General features: G+C 43.6%; 1 protein-coding gene across 4 annotated transcripts in view; it reads left to right on the top strand.

Moving 5' to 3' along the window:
* The first annotated feature begins 87 nt into the window (after nucleotides 1–87).
* Nucleotides 88–16,524, top strand: part of LOC145411463 (uncharacterized) — a 126,504-nt gene continuing 110,067 nt past the window's right edge. For all 4 annotated transcript variants that reach the window (XM_080281512.1, XM_080281511.1, XM_080281510.1 and 1 more), the window contains exons 1-3: nucleotides 88–2,315; nucleotides 2,824–2,918; nucleotides 5,743–5,913. In XM_080281512.1, the coding sequence (XP_080137638.1) occupies nucleotides 108–2,315; nucleotides 2,824–2,918; nucleotides 5,743–5,913 (2,474 nt within the window). In that variant the 5' untranslated portion in view covers nucleotides 88–107. The remainder of the gene's footprint in view (nucleotides 2,316–2,823; nucleotides 2,919–5,742; nucleotides 5,914–16,524) is intronic.

Below are 16,524 nucleotides of genomic sequence, written 5' to 3'. Positions count from 1 at the left end.
TGGTTGTCAGGGAGCAGCAGCAGCAGCAGCAGCAGCAGCAGCAGCAGCAGCAGCAACAACAACAACAACAACAACAACAACAACAACAACAACAACAACAGTCCTCCATGTCCAGTAGAGAACAAACGTTATTATTAATTTGTGAAGACACATCCTCCAGCACACAAGGTGCATCAGCGGTGGGTAAGGTAGGCCCATCATCATCATCATCATCATCATCACCAAAGAAAGACAAAGGAAAAGTGGGCAGCAGCACGCTGTTGGTGAAACGCAAGGAGGATGAGGAGAGACTGCGTGAGGAGAACAGAATTCGGGATGAACAGATCCGGAAAATGCAGGAGAGGAAACTGGACGAGAAGAAGAAGAATGACAATAAGAAATTTGAGAACCAGTCCAGTCATGACATGAGACAGAGGAATGAGTCTAGGGAGGCTCGACGCATGAAGAGTGAAGAACTGCGCCTTCAGGAGCAAATCACCTCAGCTGAGAAAAGAAGATCAGAAGATGGTGGCAGTAGAGGAAGTGGTCCTTCTGATGCAACGTGGATAACTGGGTCTAAAAGTGAGGTGGCTGTTCACTGGGAGGAAAAACAGGGTGATGGTGATTTCATGGAGAAATCTAAGAAGCTTTTAGTAGAGCAGAAGAAGAAAGAACCGTGGATGTCAGAAGTGGAGAGGAAGAAGCAAGAGGCGAGGAAGAAGATAGAAGATCAGAAGAGGAGAGAAGATGAAAGGATAAGGGTGATGAATGAGGAACAGAGAAGACAGTATGAACAGATCGCCTTGCAGGAGAGAAAAAAGGCTGAAGAGAAGAGAAGGATGGAGGAAAAGAAGAGACTACAGGAGCAGTTCAAGAGAGACCAGCAGAGGATTCAAGAGGAGATGAGGAAGAGGGAGGAGAGGAGGCAAGAGGAAATGAGGAAAAAGGAGCAGAAAAGGTTGGTGGAGGAAAGAAAACAGGAGGAGGAGAGGAAGTTGAAAGAGAAGGAGGAGGAACTGCAGCGTCAGGAACGTGAGAAAACAGAACTAATGAGGAAGTTAGAGGAAGCGAAGCAAAGAGAGGAAGCAAAGAAGTTGGAAGAGCAGAGATGGAAAGAGGAACATAAGAGGAAGGAGGAAGAGAAGAAGAAGGAAGAGGGAAAGTGGAGACAGCAGCAAAAAAAGTTGGAGGAGGAAAGAAAGGCAGAGGAAAGACGGAAAGAAGAGGAAAGGAAAAAAGTAGAAGATGTGAAGAAGAGAGAAGCAATGAAATTAGAAGAAGAGAGGAGAAAAGCAGATGAAAAGCGATTAGAAGAAGAGAGAAAGCTTGAAGAACAACGAAAACTTCAAGAACAGAAAAGACAGAAGGAAGAGGAAGAGAGAAAACAAAGGCTAGCAGAACAGAAGAAACAGGAAGGGGCAAGAATAAAGGCAGCTGAGAAAGCAAGAGTGATAGCAGCTCTGAAAAGACAAGATGAAGAAGTCCGCAAGCGAAGGGAGGAAGAGGTATGGAGGAGGAAAGAGGAAGAGAAACAGAGGAGAATGGAGGAAGAGGAACTGAGGAGAGTCGAGATGGAGAGACGACAGACGGAGGAGCAGCTTCGCCTGGAAGAGATGAAACGACAGGAGGAGGAGAGGATGCGACAAGAGGCTGAGGCATATGAAAGCTACAGACGCCATCTTGAAGAAAAGAAGCGAATTAGTCATTTCTATGATTCTGATGATTATGCCTCAGAATGGGAGGATGACCAAGAGTACAAGGAAGAGGAGGAAGATGACATGCCAGAAGAAGAGGAGAAATTCGTCGAATTGAAAGCTCAGAGTGAAGAGGAACTGTATGATGCTCAGGAGAAGTCCATACGGAATCTGGAGAGGCAAATCCGCAAACAGGATCAGCGGAAGAAGCGGCGCACATCAGCAGAAAAGATGGTCATGATGATCCCTACCCAAGTGTTCGAACGGCAGGGGCAGAAACATCAACAGATTCAGTTTCAACAGCAGTTACAACAGGCCAAGACTCAGCGGGTACAGTCAGCAAGCACGGGGGACCTGAGCGTTACGAAAACCCTCCCAATCACCAAGTTCAGCCCTGATCCGATGGAGTTTGGGTTTCGTCCAATAGAAACCCCACATGAGAAGCTGTCCAAATCCACAGGTAACTTGACTAGTGGGCCTTCAGCAGTCGCAGTAGCAGGAGTGGCAGGGGCTGAAGCAGGGGCGGTAGCAGGAGCCGAAGCAGGGGTGGCAGGGGCACTATCAGGGATTGACATGGAGAGGAGTGGTGGATGGGGGTCCCTGCCACACTGTCTGTCCAGCAGTCTTGGGGATCTCCAGCAGGTTAGTAACTTGGCAACATTATTTTCATCATCCTCTAGTCACCTGCTGAACATGTTCACTCCTGAATACTAAGTTTTGAAGTATATTTTCTTTTTACATACGTAATGTTAGCGTAATGTTACTTTTCCTTTAGGCCAAAATTATGTGGAACACGATTAACATTTTTATTTTATTTCCATGACATGTTTTCTACATTGCTTTGTAGTCCTTCTCACTTTTTCCTGCTGGCTTCAGCTGGAGGAATTCTTGGATGGGGGAAAAACCCTTCCTGTTGTGATATCCTTGTCTGTGACTCACAGAATAGGTATGTCAGTTATTACCTACCCTATAACAAACAGCCTCAAAACACCACATGAGGACACAACATATAAATTGCCAAGTCCTTTAATGCTTTTTCTCTACATATATACGCGTGAATGGCTTTGCCCAACATAACAGCATCGAAGGGACTAGTACGTCTGTTGTTATTTGCTCTCCTTTGTATGATAACTCATATCCTACTCCCCAGGTATCATCCAAGCCTCCCCTGCCGGCCAGCAAATCCAAAACCCGGCTGCGACACGCTACCAGTGAGGAAACGCTGTCACGCTCAAATACAACGCGGTAAGGTTCGGGCGCCTCGGGGTTAGAGGAATGAGTAGGGATTGGTGTGGAGTAGAAGGGGACGGACGGCTATAATATGGGAGGTTAGGAATAGACAGGGAATGGTAAAGATTAGCATGGAATAGGAGGAAAGGAACTTATAAAGTATTGGAGGTTAAGAATAGACAGGGAAAGTAGGGATGAACAAGGAATAGCAAACTTGGTGGAAGGCCTAAGTATGTATTTATTAATCCCTGCAGTCCATGGACGTTTTTTCTGCTGTATTCTTGCCAACACCAGACGATATCATACAGCTTAGAGGAGACTTTTTTAACTGGAAGGGTTAGATATAGTCTTCATAAAGCCCTTCATCTCACGTAAGATAAATAAAATCATCTGGTGGTGACCTAAAAAGAATGAAAACCGCGTCATCGGATACGAGTTGTTAAAATGCAAGAATTCTTTACAGTTTAAGTAATCATCTCGTGATATAGTTTTCCAGCGAGTGATGGAGAAAGGTAGGTTAAAATATCGAATTTAAGTAAAATTAGCTTTGTGAATAAAATGTCTTATATAAGTGTAAATACGTTTTGCTGTTTCTTTTCATGTAATATAAGCACGCTAGGGACCATAACCTCTCTTGGATGCTCTCCTAACATTCTTTTCCTTACATTTAATTTTTGCATTAGACACTCATATTATTCTTCATTCTGTGTTGGCATAAAAAGGCATATAATATTTTAAAGGTATATTATACTAAATAAATGGACAGAAAAGAGGCACTGTTGCGGATGTAAAAGTGGATGCACTTCATTACGATGAATAACGATGACATTCTGAGCCAGAGATCTTCCCATGATATAATGTTAGAGCCTCATAATTGTTTAACTAAAAAGTGGAGCGATATTACTGTCCGCATTTGTACCAGGGAGTTTCCATAGCCCACGAGACCTCGGCCTCTCTCACATCGCGAACACCACTTTGATCCTATTTGAGGTGACCATGATTGACGATCTGTGTTTTCTTCCATAAGGTCATACAGTGCCGAGGAGGTGTCGGGGTATGTCTCAGAGGGCGACCTGTAAGTCCTGTGTGAATTAGGGTGTAGGTGTGGGCTTTGAAGTGTTTGTTACTTATGGTTATGTGTGTGTGTGTGTGTGTGTGTGTGTGTGTGTGTGTGTGTGTGTGTGTGTGTGTTTTCTTTCGTGTGTGGTTAGGCCTAGGAATATTTGGTTTTATGTGTGTGTGTTTGTGTGTCCTTTCGTGTGTGGTTAGGCCTAGGAATATTTGGTTTTATGAGTGTGTGTGTGTGTGTGTGTGTGTGTGTGTGTGTGTGTGTGTGTGTGTGTGTGTGTGTGTGTTCTTTCATGTATGCTTAGGAATACTTGTGTGTGTGTGTGTGTGTGTGTGTGTGTGTGTGAAGGTGTAACTTGTGGGTTGTAGCTGTGGTTTTGCTGTTCGTGGTTCGATTGTTTAAGAACAGATTAACTGGTACTGTCTTGTTTACCTGTGCTATAGAGCTCTGGGAGAAGAACCCCATTTGTTTCAAGTAATGGATAAAATATAACGCTTACATATGCAGGGTGTTCCGAGAAATGTGTGGAGGAAAAAAACTTCATAATGTTTTTCATGGGTTAATTTTTCGTAATCCATACCAGTATGAATCAAATCTCAATCATTAGGGAGCATCAATTTCTGATTACCTTTTCCATGAATTATCAGGGAGGCCATTTTTGCCTGTAAGGTTCGTAACGGTTGCGGGTGTTGATATAGCATTTAGTACTGAAAATTAGCATAATAATCTAAAGTTGTTCACGCATTTCTTGGAACGCGCTGCATTTCTACTGTACTTAGCCCCTTCACCGCAGACCTGTTTTCTTTGACTCCTAAATACGGCCAGACGCATTGATCAAGCTGTTGTGACATCTCTCGTAGTGAAGAGGTTAGACTAATCTGCTGAATTTACTTTTGTAACAATATAACCAACAGAGGGACTAGGTTGAATGTAAAGAATGCAGTATGAATGTAAATAATTCTGTACCATACACGGTTGATGTTTTTCGCTGATAAAGTTATTAAATTTTTGATGTAAGACTTGTTGGGTGGACGCGTTGAGATTAATATGTAATGTGTTCTAAAGTTCATTCATGCTCTTAACTTGGCCCAGATTTTCGCCCTTTTACAGCTTATTTCACGTAGAAGTTCTTCCTGACTATTTTTTTTATATAGTATCATATTCTAGTGTTACACTGTTGCTACAGATCAGCATTCAAGATGGAAAGGGGCAATATTAGGCCAAGTTAAAATGAAAAGAGAATAGCCATATAGTGTGAGCTTTGTGTATTATCGTATATGTTGCTAGTAACTACAACCTTACCGAGTTATGTACGGCTATCCAATTTTTAACATTTTTTACCTCGTGAACAGCAAAAATAGCATTATTATTATTATTATTATTATTATTATTATTATTATTGTTTATGAAGCCATTGGTCTTTCAGATATGTTTTGTATAAAGCAAAGTGTAACGATATTTTTAATGTAGACTCCACACTCGGGTGCTGAAAGTGGCTTTTGCAGGAAGTGAGAACACAATAGATGCCTTTTGAAAATTATCATTACAGTTTATTCACACTTCCTCCCTCCTTCCCGCCCTACCAACCTACCTGCCAACCTACCTACCTACCTACCGACCTACCTACCTATCTAGTTACCTAATTTATAACCGGCCTACCTGCCTGCCAGCCTGCCAACCTGCTACCTACCTACCTGCCTACTGCATTACATACAGTACTTATCTGCCATCCTGCCTGTCTACTTACCAAGTCTACTTACCTCCCCACAGCCCGTCTGAGGACCCCCGGCGTCACACATACGCTTGTGGGGAGGAGGGCGGTTACGGAGACCATACAGACCTAGGGAGCCCACAGCAGGACCTAGAGACATTGGATTATACTCGCCTTATTAGCGAATACTACGCCGCCTACTACGAAGCCTACTATCAAAGCTACTACAGGTAAGCGAGAGAGAGAAAGAGAGAGAGAGAGAGAGAGAAAGAGAATTACGCGCATACCACGGAGCTTACCATCAGAGCTACTAAGGGTAAGTGTATTACAATTACGTGTGCATTGTTGGCAATTTTTAAACGAGTTAGTATCAGCATCTGTATTACGGCATGCCATAGTAATATAGACTTGATTGAAGGGTTGTATAGAGATACTGATTGATTGTTTGATTATTATATATTTATTGTGAAAGTGATGCAGGGGATTGTTGAAAATTGGTAAGGGAAACTGAGAACCTGGGAGAACGAGGAAAAATGGAATGAAATTGGTAATAGGTGGGGGCGCTCACCATCCACTCACTCGATGTAGTGCTGCTCTCGGGTGTCTGCCCTTTTCTCTCCTTCATCCTTCTTTCCTTCCATCCTCTTCTGTCTTTCCTTCATTTTTTCCTCGACCTTCTGCGTAGGGGTGACTTTACACTCCCTGTTCTGTCTTTCTTTCCTCTTCCATCTCCCTGTGGGTGACTCTACAGTGAGTGACAAGCCAAATGGTTTCCTGTACACCAGGGAACCATTTACTACGCTGGGTGATAACCATATAAACAGATTTTGGCGCATGGTGGTTTAATGGATAATTACAGCGCTCTAATCGGATTGAGCCGGTGAAGGTTTATATCCATGGGATGGTTGGGGTTTATTGCTCACGTAATTCGACTCAGGAATGAGTGAGGCTGGTCACTCTCACCATAAATGTCAGGACTAAACTGCCTAGCCCTCGGCTCCTACGCTCGTAGAATTGAATGTTGAATGAATGAGTGAATTAAAGAATGATGGAAATTAGAATAGAATAGTAAAGAGGCAGAGGAGAAAGAAGGGGATGGATTTGTGTGTGTGTGTGTGTGTGTGTGTGTGTGTGTGTGTGTGTGTGTGTGTGTATGTGTGTGTGTGTGTGTTTGAGAGAGAGAGAGAGAGAGAGATGAAAGCTTTAAGGGTTAGTAAGGAGTTATGTAAAGCTGTGAGGGGGGAACGGAGGAAGAAAGGTAAATGATGGATTATTTCGTGTGTGTTACTCCAACCACGTGGTTTGTAGCAAATCTCAGCTGGTTGTATTCATTCAGAGGCCTTTAAACTTACCTGGTATGCTTTTAAACTCATTCATAATGGTGATATAATTATTTCAGATGCTTTTCATATATGGCTTTATATTCAACAACATGCTTTTGTTAATGATTTTAAGAGTTAATGATTTTTAGGTATATACATTCCTGTTGCCACATACCCCTCCATTATCTGCAGTGTGCCACATACCCCTCCAGAGAAGAGAGAGAGAGAGAGAGAGAGAGTGAGAATGTGTGTGTGTGTGTGTGTGTGTGTGTGTGTGTGTGTGTGTGATAGAGGAGACGTTAAGTTAATTATTCATGAACGTACTCCACCACTCAGAATTCCACCGGTGAAAGAGGGAGGGAAGGAGGAAGGTGAGGGAGGTGAAGGAAGGATGGAGGGACGAGAGGTTAAAGGAGGATGGAGGGGAGGAAGGAGAGGAAGGATGGAGGGAAGAGGTGATGATGGAGGGGGAGGTGAGGGTGGGAAAAGTGATGGAGAGAGAGGGAGATGATGGAGAGAGGGAGGTACAAAAGAAGAATGGAGGTGATGGAGGGAAGGAAATGGGAGTGGGAAGGGAGGGAGGGAGGGAGGTAAGAGAGATCCAGAAGAGGTAGGGAGGTGATGGAGAAAGGGCGGGAAGGAAGGGAGGAACAGAGCAGGTGATGACGTCAGGCCTTCCTACCCAAAGATGCTCCTACCTGCTTGACGACGTTTGGTGACTCATTCCTCTCTCTGTCTCTCTCTCTCTCTCTCTCTCTCTCTCTCTCCTCATCTGTGTACGTTTCGTAACACTTCGCCCTTAGCGATTTATTTTTCACATTTCACATCATTATCCTCCTTAAGTTCTTCATGCAAACTCTGTAGAAATCAGAGCAGTAAAAAAAAAAAACATTCAGAAGAACGTTATGGCTTAGTATAGACAATAAATCACCAAAGAAGAGTTGCTGCCCCTACAGTGCGTGGACTTCGCTCCCCCCCCACCCTCCCCCCCGCCCGCTTTCCGGTGCGGAGTACCGACTGAGCGATTACATCATCATCCGCACTGACCCTCGCTGTTTCGTATGTTATCAGGCTTCTCTCACTCCTTCTTTTGTGTAAATTCAAACGGTGCGTCATGACTGTTTTTACTGATCTGAGATAAGATCAAGATGTTATCAGTGGTCCCCATCAGGTGCCCCTCAGTTTTGGGGAGTTATATGGAGGTTGTCGTTACCGAGAACACGTATTTTAGGTAAACTTTCTTGCGGTAATTTCTTTGGCATAGCTCTGGCTTTCGTCGTAAGGAAAAAGAAACGTGAACACAAAATCTTTCCACGTCTCTTCATACAGAATCAAATCGGAAGTCACTAGAGACTTGGTCGTTGAAGGAAGACATTGACCCTTGTGATGGAGTTGTACAGTACAAATTAACCGTGTTTACGAGAGCAACAACTCGGTGGTGATCCACAGGCCCGTATTTAGTTACCTAAGATTGCTTGTAAGACTGTCTTCACTCATACAGCATCCAAACACGGCACAACAAAACTAGAGAGGTTATGTAAGTGAAAAATACGGTAAAACACAAGTAACAATACGCTAGCGATCCATCAGGGCCGTGTTTACAAACTGCTAGTAAATTGTGAATAAGATAGCATGTATGTACATTTGCCTTCACTCACACAGCAACTAAGCACTGCACAAACATACTGGAGTAAATAATAACGTGAAAAACAGGACAAAATAGAATGATTCATGGTAAAATTTAATTACCGTGAGCCTTGTGTATCGTAAAAATTTACTTCGTTCACCGTTTCTTGCCCCAAAGTTTCGTGCTATTGTAGTTTATATCACATAGCTCAGTGACAGAATAAGTTAATGATACAGCTCTACATATGTCCACTGAGCATTTCCATGGCTAGCATTATACTCTAGTGCTACTTTGCTGTACATCTCCATATTTCAAGATGGAGAGAGGGTATTTTACGTCAGGTTGAAGTAAAAGGAGTATAATATGAGCTGAGAGCCTTCATGAAACCTTCCCCACCTCGCCAGGTTCCCGGTTCAGGTGGTGTTTGGCATCGAAGTCTCTCCTCAGGTAGCCAGTTCACCATTTATATTCCTTACCAGTGATGGCGATAAACTGACCGTTTATAAATTCAACCCTTGATGATGTCATGCATTTGACATGCACAGTGGGTGATGGTAGAGAGCCAAAGACACCGAGCACATATGTGTTTTATGGTCTGCGGTCATCACATGGCGTTGATTTGAAGGTGGAGTTTGAAATATTGTCTGCGATGCCGGAGGGAGGGAGGGACCCGAGGCTGCAGGCTGATTCTCCCCTCCCCCCCCTCTCCAAGTCAGTCGTGTGCTCGGCGTTGGTGTGTGAAGGCTAGGACAGTCCCGTGGCTTCACTTGCACACTAGTCACTCTAACAACACCACAACCCACACGCATACACAGGCTTCCTTGATGGTGTAGTTCTGTTGTCTCCACGCGTAAGCAGACGGGCGCATGATAAACGGTGACGTCATTTTAAAAGTCAGATATAGTAGTTAACCTTGAAGCACAATAATCCTCCCTCCTCCACGGCCGCACACAAACCCCCGGATATTAGTTTACAAAGTGTACTGTCAGAAAACAAACGAGGCTTTTAAAAAATGGCGAATCCGAACGGCGGGCGGAACCTTCGGGTAGCCACAAACAACGGAACATCAGGAAACGGTGGACCAAAAGTGGACCCCAAGGACCCGCAAGTACGAAAGCTGGTGTATAATATGTACCGCGGGATGCTGGACCAGAAGCACCAGAAAGCAAATGTAATCGTGGACAACGCCCCACAGGAAATGGTCACCAAAGACGCAGGCATTGGCTCCCGCGTCGAGAGCATGATGTGAGTAGCGGATTCGGCATCATTTGGTTTATATTTCACAGTTTGTAATCTCTCTGTATGGTGCGTGTTCTGGGTGGCTTAGGAGGCATCGTAGCACCTCTTCCTTAGCGATTTATTTAGCACATTACTCCTCAACATCCCCTTTTATATTCCTAATGCAAATTAGTATCTTTTCCTTCGATTAGATAGTGTAAGAAGAGGTTTTGTTATAAACATACTGTATACCGTTAATAGGGAAACAGTTACGCAAAATACAGTGTGTACGTTGTCGCACATGCATGTAATCGGCTTTTTTCTCGTAGGCCAGGATATAATTCTCTCTCTCTCTCTCTCTCTCTCTCTCTCTCTCTCTCTCTCTCTCTCGCATGTATCCTGTCATATCTCACACATAGACACCATTTATCTGTCACACACCTTGTCTGGTTTATATCAGAGTGGTTGTCAGCCGTATGTGTGTGTGTGTGCGTGCGTGCGTGTGTGTGTGTGTGTGTGTGTGTGTGTGTGTGTGTGTGTGTGTGTGTTGTGTTTTATGCAAGAAAGAAGGAACCAATGTGTGTGTGTGTGTCTGTGTGTGTGTCTGTGTGTGTGTGTGTGTCTGTTGTGTTTTATGCAAGAAAGAAGGAACCTAAGGTCAGGGGCCTGGAAATTGCTCACTCCAAGAAAGAAACAAAAACAAGATAACAGAGTCAAATTCAAGATCCATCCATTTCAAGATGCCTGGACATAGCTCTGTGAGTGAAGGGGTAAGTGAAGGCTCCATCTCACCCCTCCACTTCCAAAAGTTTTTCCCATGCGTAATAAAAACCGTTTGGAGACACCGAAAATCATCTCTAAAGCCATCATGGTACTGAAGGCGTTATACTTGCATCCTGATCGTTTATTATTTAACCCCTTAAGTCCGATGACGCATTTTAGTTATTTACATATTTATTCTTTTATTAATTAGTATTAGCTACCACCAGACTGTTTTATTTAGCATGGGGTACACGTCTTGCAGTGAAAGGGTCGATGAAGACTATGGCTCGTATTTTCGGCAGTTAAGGAAGCTCCCTGGCACCTCTTCCTTTGCGATTTATTTTTTGGGCATGGCTGGTTAACATCCTTTTGTACGTTCTTTATGCAAAGCATGGCAATGTTTGAAGGATTTATATAACACAGCAGAACAGTAAGGTGTGTTAAGGAAAATAAATTGCATAGGAAAAGGTGTTACGAAGCTTCCTTAGCCGATAAGAATATTGCCCCTGTGTAAAAGGAACTTTTCAGGCTGAGGTTAGGTATAGGCTAAGCTTCATTAACCAGTCCACTCAGACAGGGCCGGATTAACCCTGCTGTGGCCTGGCAGGCAATGCAGACGGTTGGCCTGCAACAAATAAATTTCTTTTTTCCGTTATTCCGTTGAAATTTTGGCTTGACCTGTAATGACCTTTTTTGATGGCCTGATGGGTGATGACCCTTATTCCGCTGTGGCCGTGGCCTGGTAGGCAGTTCCCCATTTTGCCTGTATCTGGTAATCCGGCCGTGCACCCAGACGAATTTATTGAAGTCCAGAGACACTGAAAATAACGAGAAATAGACGTCACCGTGCTGAAGGGGTCAAAACGCTACGTAAAAGTAGCCTGAGATGGTTTGGCCTTGTGGAGAGAATGAAGAGTGAGAGGCAGACTAGGTGAGTGCATGTGAGTCAGGTGGAAAGGGGGATGGGGAAGGTGGAGCGAGAGGTGAAGATGTATATGGATAAACAAGAGAATGGCAACAGAGAGATTGACTAGGAGAGTGTATGCAAGTGAAGTGAAGGAAGAGAAACGCGTATAAGATGGAGATATATATGAATGAGAGTGGTGTGAACCGAAGGTAGGGCAGCCTGATTGCGGAGAACAGGGTAATACGAAGGCGGTTTGTTCATGGCCACATCCCCCGGGGCTAGGCGTCTGGTTATAGCTAGCTAGGTAGATAGATGGCAAGCATAACATACCGATATCTATCACTATATTCATTCATCATGTCTGTCCATCCAAAAATATTTCTCCATCCATCCGTTCAGCCATCCGTCCGTCTGTCCATCCATCCATCCATCAATCCATCCATGAATCATAGTTATCCATCCACTCTACATAATTTTCTGCACCTCTCGTAATCAGCCCTAATCCAGGTATCTTATTGTACAGTATTTATGCTACCGCCAGACTGTTTCATTCACCTTCATAGTGTTTATATTCAGTATCTGCCTCTACGCATTATTCAGTTCACCTTTATTCTTGCCACCTACAGACTGTTTTGTTTGAACATGCCCTCTAGCCTGTTTGTCACATAATTCATTTGTGAGTTACAAGCAAATGCATATATTATACACGTGAAAGACAAACTTTGGGAAATGTCATGCATTACTCGTAAATGTAGCCTCTGTCTATTCATCATTATTGTTTGGATGATGATGATGATAATGTATTTAAGCTATATGAAGTCTCTCCCCTCACCATCCTCCAAGTGACCGTCTTCCCTCCATCGGCCTGTCTCCTTCTTTCCACCTACTTACTTCTCTCACCTTGCTCTCCCCTCCACCGCCTCTGTTTCCTCCTTCCTTTCACCCACTTTCCTCCAACTTCCCTCTTCTCTTCCTGTCTCCCGTAATACTAATCTCAGCGGACAGAGCGATACTAATGGTGGTGATGATGATATCATTTATATTATATTAAAACTGTTTGAAAATATTTGTCCCCTTTCCTCCTCCCGTCTTAGAGTTTTCCCTCCACAGGCATGTTTCCAGCTGCCTTCTCCTTCCATCTAGTTTACTTCTTTCTCTATATCTTTATCTGTATGTCTGTCTGTCTGTGTGTCTGTATATCTATCAATCTAACAGTCCGTCTCAAAATGTTAATCTTTATCGTTGGGACGACTATGATTATGGTGGTAAATTAATTATTGTTTTCATTCCTTTTCTATGGTGTTTTTACTCTTAAATTTGGCCTCAGGTATCTCGGGCTCCTGTGACTTACAAATCACTAAAATCGCCTGACATTAAGCTCAGTATAACACTAGAGTTGTACCGGTCGTGAAAGGATTAATGATGAAAGTAATAGGATAATTCTGTCAGGTTTTAGTGACCTACTCTCTGCTAAATTGTTTACTTTGAGGTTAGCTGAAATAGAAGACAAGTTGTCCTTACGGTGAAACGGTTAGGCTAATAGTACGAGTATTACAACACCCAGGCGTCCATAGTGATGCAGCCAAAGTAAATCCTGTGGCATTAGCTCTGATAGAATATCGTACTGGGGTTGTCACGACCATTAGACGGTTAATTTGACCTTACATGGTTTGGGGGATTGGCAGAAAGAGAGAACAGGATTCGGGATTATGATGTGTGGTGTGGTGTGCTGTGGTTTGGTGCTGTGGTGTGTGGTGAGGTATAGTGTGGTGTTCTTTGGTTTGGTGGTGGTGTGTGGTGTGGTGTGCTGTGGTTTGTTGGTGTGGTGTGGTGTGGTGTGGTGTGATATCGTGTGGTGTGGTGTAGTTTGGTGGTGGTGTGTGGTGTGGCATGGTGTGGTATGGTGAGTTATAATAGATTCGAGTGATACAGTGTGGTGGTGTAGTGGTATGGTGTTGTTTGTGTAGTGGTGCAATGGTGTAGATAGGTGTACCTCGAGGTCTGAACCCTGGCAAACCCGCTTCGTCCTGAGGATCACATTTAGGTAGGATACACTGTACTAAATAATCTTAACATAATCCTTGAGTTAACAGTACTGGTATCTAAATTAATTCTGAATAATTATCTTAACCTCTTGAATGCGATGACAGCACCACACTACATTTTGTTCTTGCAATAACGTGGTGGTGCTTGAAGCGAAGGGGTTGATCGAAGGTGTGGGTGGGCAGAACACGTGACCAGGGGTGGTGGGGGTGGTGAAAGTGAAGGAGAGCGAGTGGCGGGGTCAGCTCAGGTTACACACACACACACACACACACACACACACACACACACACACACACACACACACACACACACACACACACACACACACACACACACACTCACACACACACACACACACACACACACACACACACACACACACACACACACGCATACACACCATATCCTAAATCCCTCTCCTCCTGCGCACACCTGGCCATTATCTCATTTAACACCTGCATCTCGTGTGACCTCTGGCTCCACCTGTGACAGAAAGTGAGAGAGAGAGAGAGAGAGGGGGGGGTGTTTGAGGGATTATAGAAATGTATGGAATAGTATGAAGAACCTAAAAAGATATTGAAGTGGATAAAGGAGAAATTATGAGAGAGAGAGAGAGAGAGGGGATGTGGGAAGATGTTTCTATGTTATTGAGAGAGAGTGTGTGTATGTGTGTTTCCTTGTGTGTGTGTGTGTGTGTGTGTGTGTGTGTGTGTGTGTGTGTGTGTGTGTGTGTGTGTGTGTGTGTGTGTATGTGCGTGCGTGCGTGTGTGTACGCTGACTCACACACCTGCACACACACCCACACCCACACACCTGCCTGCTCTGCTCTCTGACTCACCACACAGCCATGCAAACTCATACCAAAGCACCAGACACTGTAGTATAAAAACAAGAACATGAAGATAGGCATTCTGTATGTCTGCATAATTCCTTCAGTATTATGGCATACCTGTATTTTTTTTTGAAGTGGTACTGGTATAGTAGATCGTAATTTCATGCCTGTTGTTACTGCATGTAAGTATGTCGGTATATTTGTGGCTGCCTCGACCGTGTGTGTGTGTGTGTGTGTAATTCACCGGGTAATTCACCGGGTCGGTCAGGATCACCTGATGGTCGTGATCGTCAGCTTTTACCCTCCCGGAAGGGAGCTGAGAGCTCATATAGTCCGATCTAAGGGCAAGGCTGTGACCTTCACACAAGCACACACCCGTCCCCTTGCTCAAGGGGGACAGTAACCACCCACTTCGTCAGTGAAACTTTTCGCAACCTGAGCGAGGCGCGAACTCCCGTCTACCAGATGGCAAGCGAGAACGTTACCACTGCACCAGCGAGCGGTGTGTGTGTGTGTGTGTGTGTGTGTGTGTGTGTGTGTGTGTGTGTGTGTGTGTGTGTCGTATTTATGGAGCTTAATTAATTAGCGTGTGCGTATGAATCGGTATGTAAGCGGGTGATGGATAATATATTTGTGAGTTATGAGAAAGAGAGAGCATCTTGGTTGAGGAGCATACTGAGAAAGCATACTGACAGTCAGGTACAAAAGTTGACCTACTATTCCACTTCGCCTACTTCACACACAAGGCATGTCCGTCACATCCCTTCCTGACTTATATCATATCAGAGTAACCTACAAAAACTCCCGCAACTTAGGAATATTAACCAAAGGAGGAATGTGAGAAGAGGTTAAAATATATTAAGCTAACTTTTTTCCCCGACTGTGCGCACTATCTCAGGAAACGGCGTCGGAAGCAACACATGTTTTGGTTGTGTGTGTGTGTGTGTGTGTGTGTGTGTGTGTGTGTGTGTGTGTGTGTGTGTGAAGGAGATCGGTGCTGTGTAAACTGTGTCGGTTTGTTATGTATTGTAATTCCTTCTGATATCATCATCGTCACCCACCATTATCATCATTGTAACCCATTTTCCATCTCGCCTTCTCGTGTTTTAAGCTTTAGAAGAGTTGCACTGCGTCAGATGATGGTGATGATGATGATGATGATGATCGTATTAGTAGCAGTAGTAGTAGTACCTGGTATTAGCAGTAGTAGTGGCAGTAGCAGTAGTAGTAGTACCTGGTATTAGCAGTAGTAGTGGCAGTAGCAGTAGTAGTAGTAGTAATCGTAGTAGTAGTTGTTGTTGTTGTTATAGTAATGATGGCAGTGATAATAGACAGTCGGAGTATAGATTAAGTAGGCATAAATATCATACTAATATTGTCACAGGTATGAAGTTGCACTACAGAATAAATTGTCGAGAATATGTTACGGCGCCGAAATGTTATAAATGAAATTGGTATACGAGTGTCAGGGTGATGGAAAAGCGAGTGCGTACCATAGTGATGGGTTATCCTTGGAGAGAGAGAGAGAGAGAGAGAGAGAGAGAGAGGGGTTAATGTTCTCATGGATATAAATTATACAGTCTGTCTCAGTATTAAATTTACTCAGGTAACATAGCTACAACTCATACATTAATACATATTTTGAAGTGGACCGGTTGAGTCAAACCGGGAATAATGGCTGCAAAATTATGGGAAAGCATTTCCAATCCCATGATGCAAAATACTTCTTCTTCAAGTCATAAACATCTGGAACAAATTACCCTCAGATACTATGAACAGTATCTCAGTTAAGACATTTAAAAACAAAATAGACAAGTACTTGCACGAGAATCCTCAGCCGACTCTGTTTCTGTGCGAGTAACTTACTTTTACTACCTATGCATAAATTCATTCCCCTCCTGTCTACAAGGCACCCTCTAAACTTAACGTACCAACATACAGGGTTGCATCACATCATTTTTATTTATTTATTAAATGCAAATAAAGTAATATAAGCATAGACTTGGATCTGCACAGATAGCCCTGAGTTAACGGTCATTATTCTTAATTTCCACCTATTATGAGCTGTGGATCACTGAGGGTCCCTGTTAAGTGACTACTATCGGGATTTTTAAAAATGTATCAAGG

The sequence above is a fragment of the Coenobita brevimanus genome, chromosome 89 (assembly GCF_032717465.1).
Source record: "Coenobita brevimanus isolate Jiangsu-jjx chromosome 89, ASM3271746v2, whole genome shotgun sequence".
In the NCBI taxonomy this organism is placed as follows: domain Eukaryota; kingdom Metazoa; phylum Arthropoda; class Malacostraca; order Decapoda; family Coenobitidae; genus Coenobita; species Coenobita brevimanus.
The sequence above is the reverse complement of the archived record's forward strand: the minus strand, read 5'-3'. Positions and strand labels throughout refer to the sequence as shown.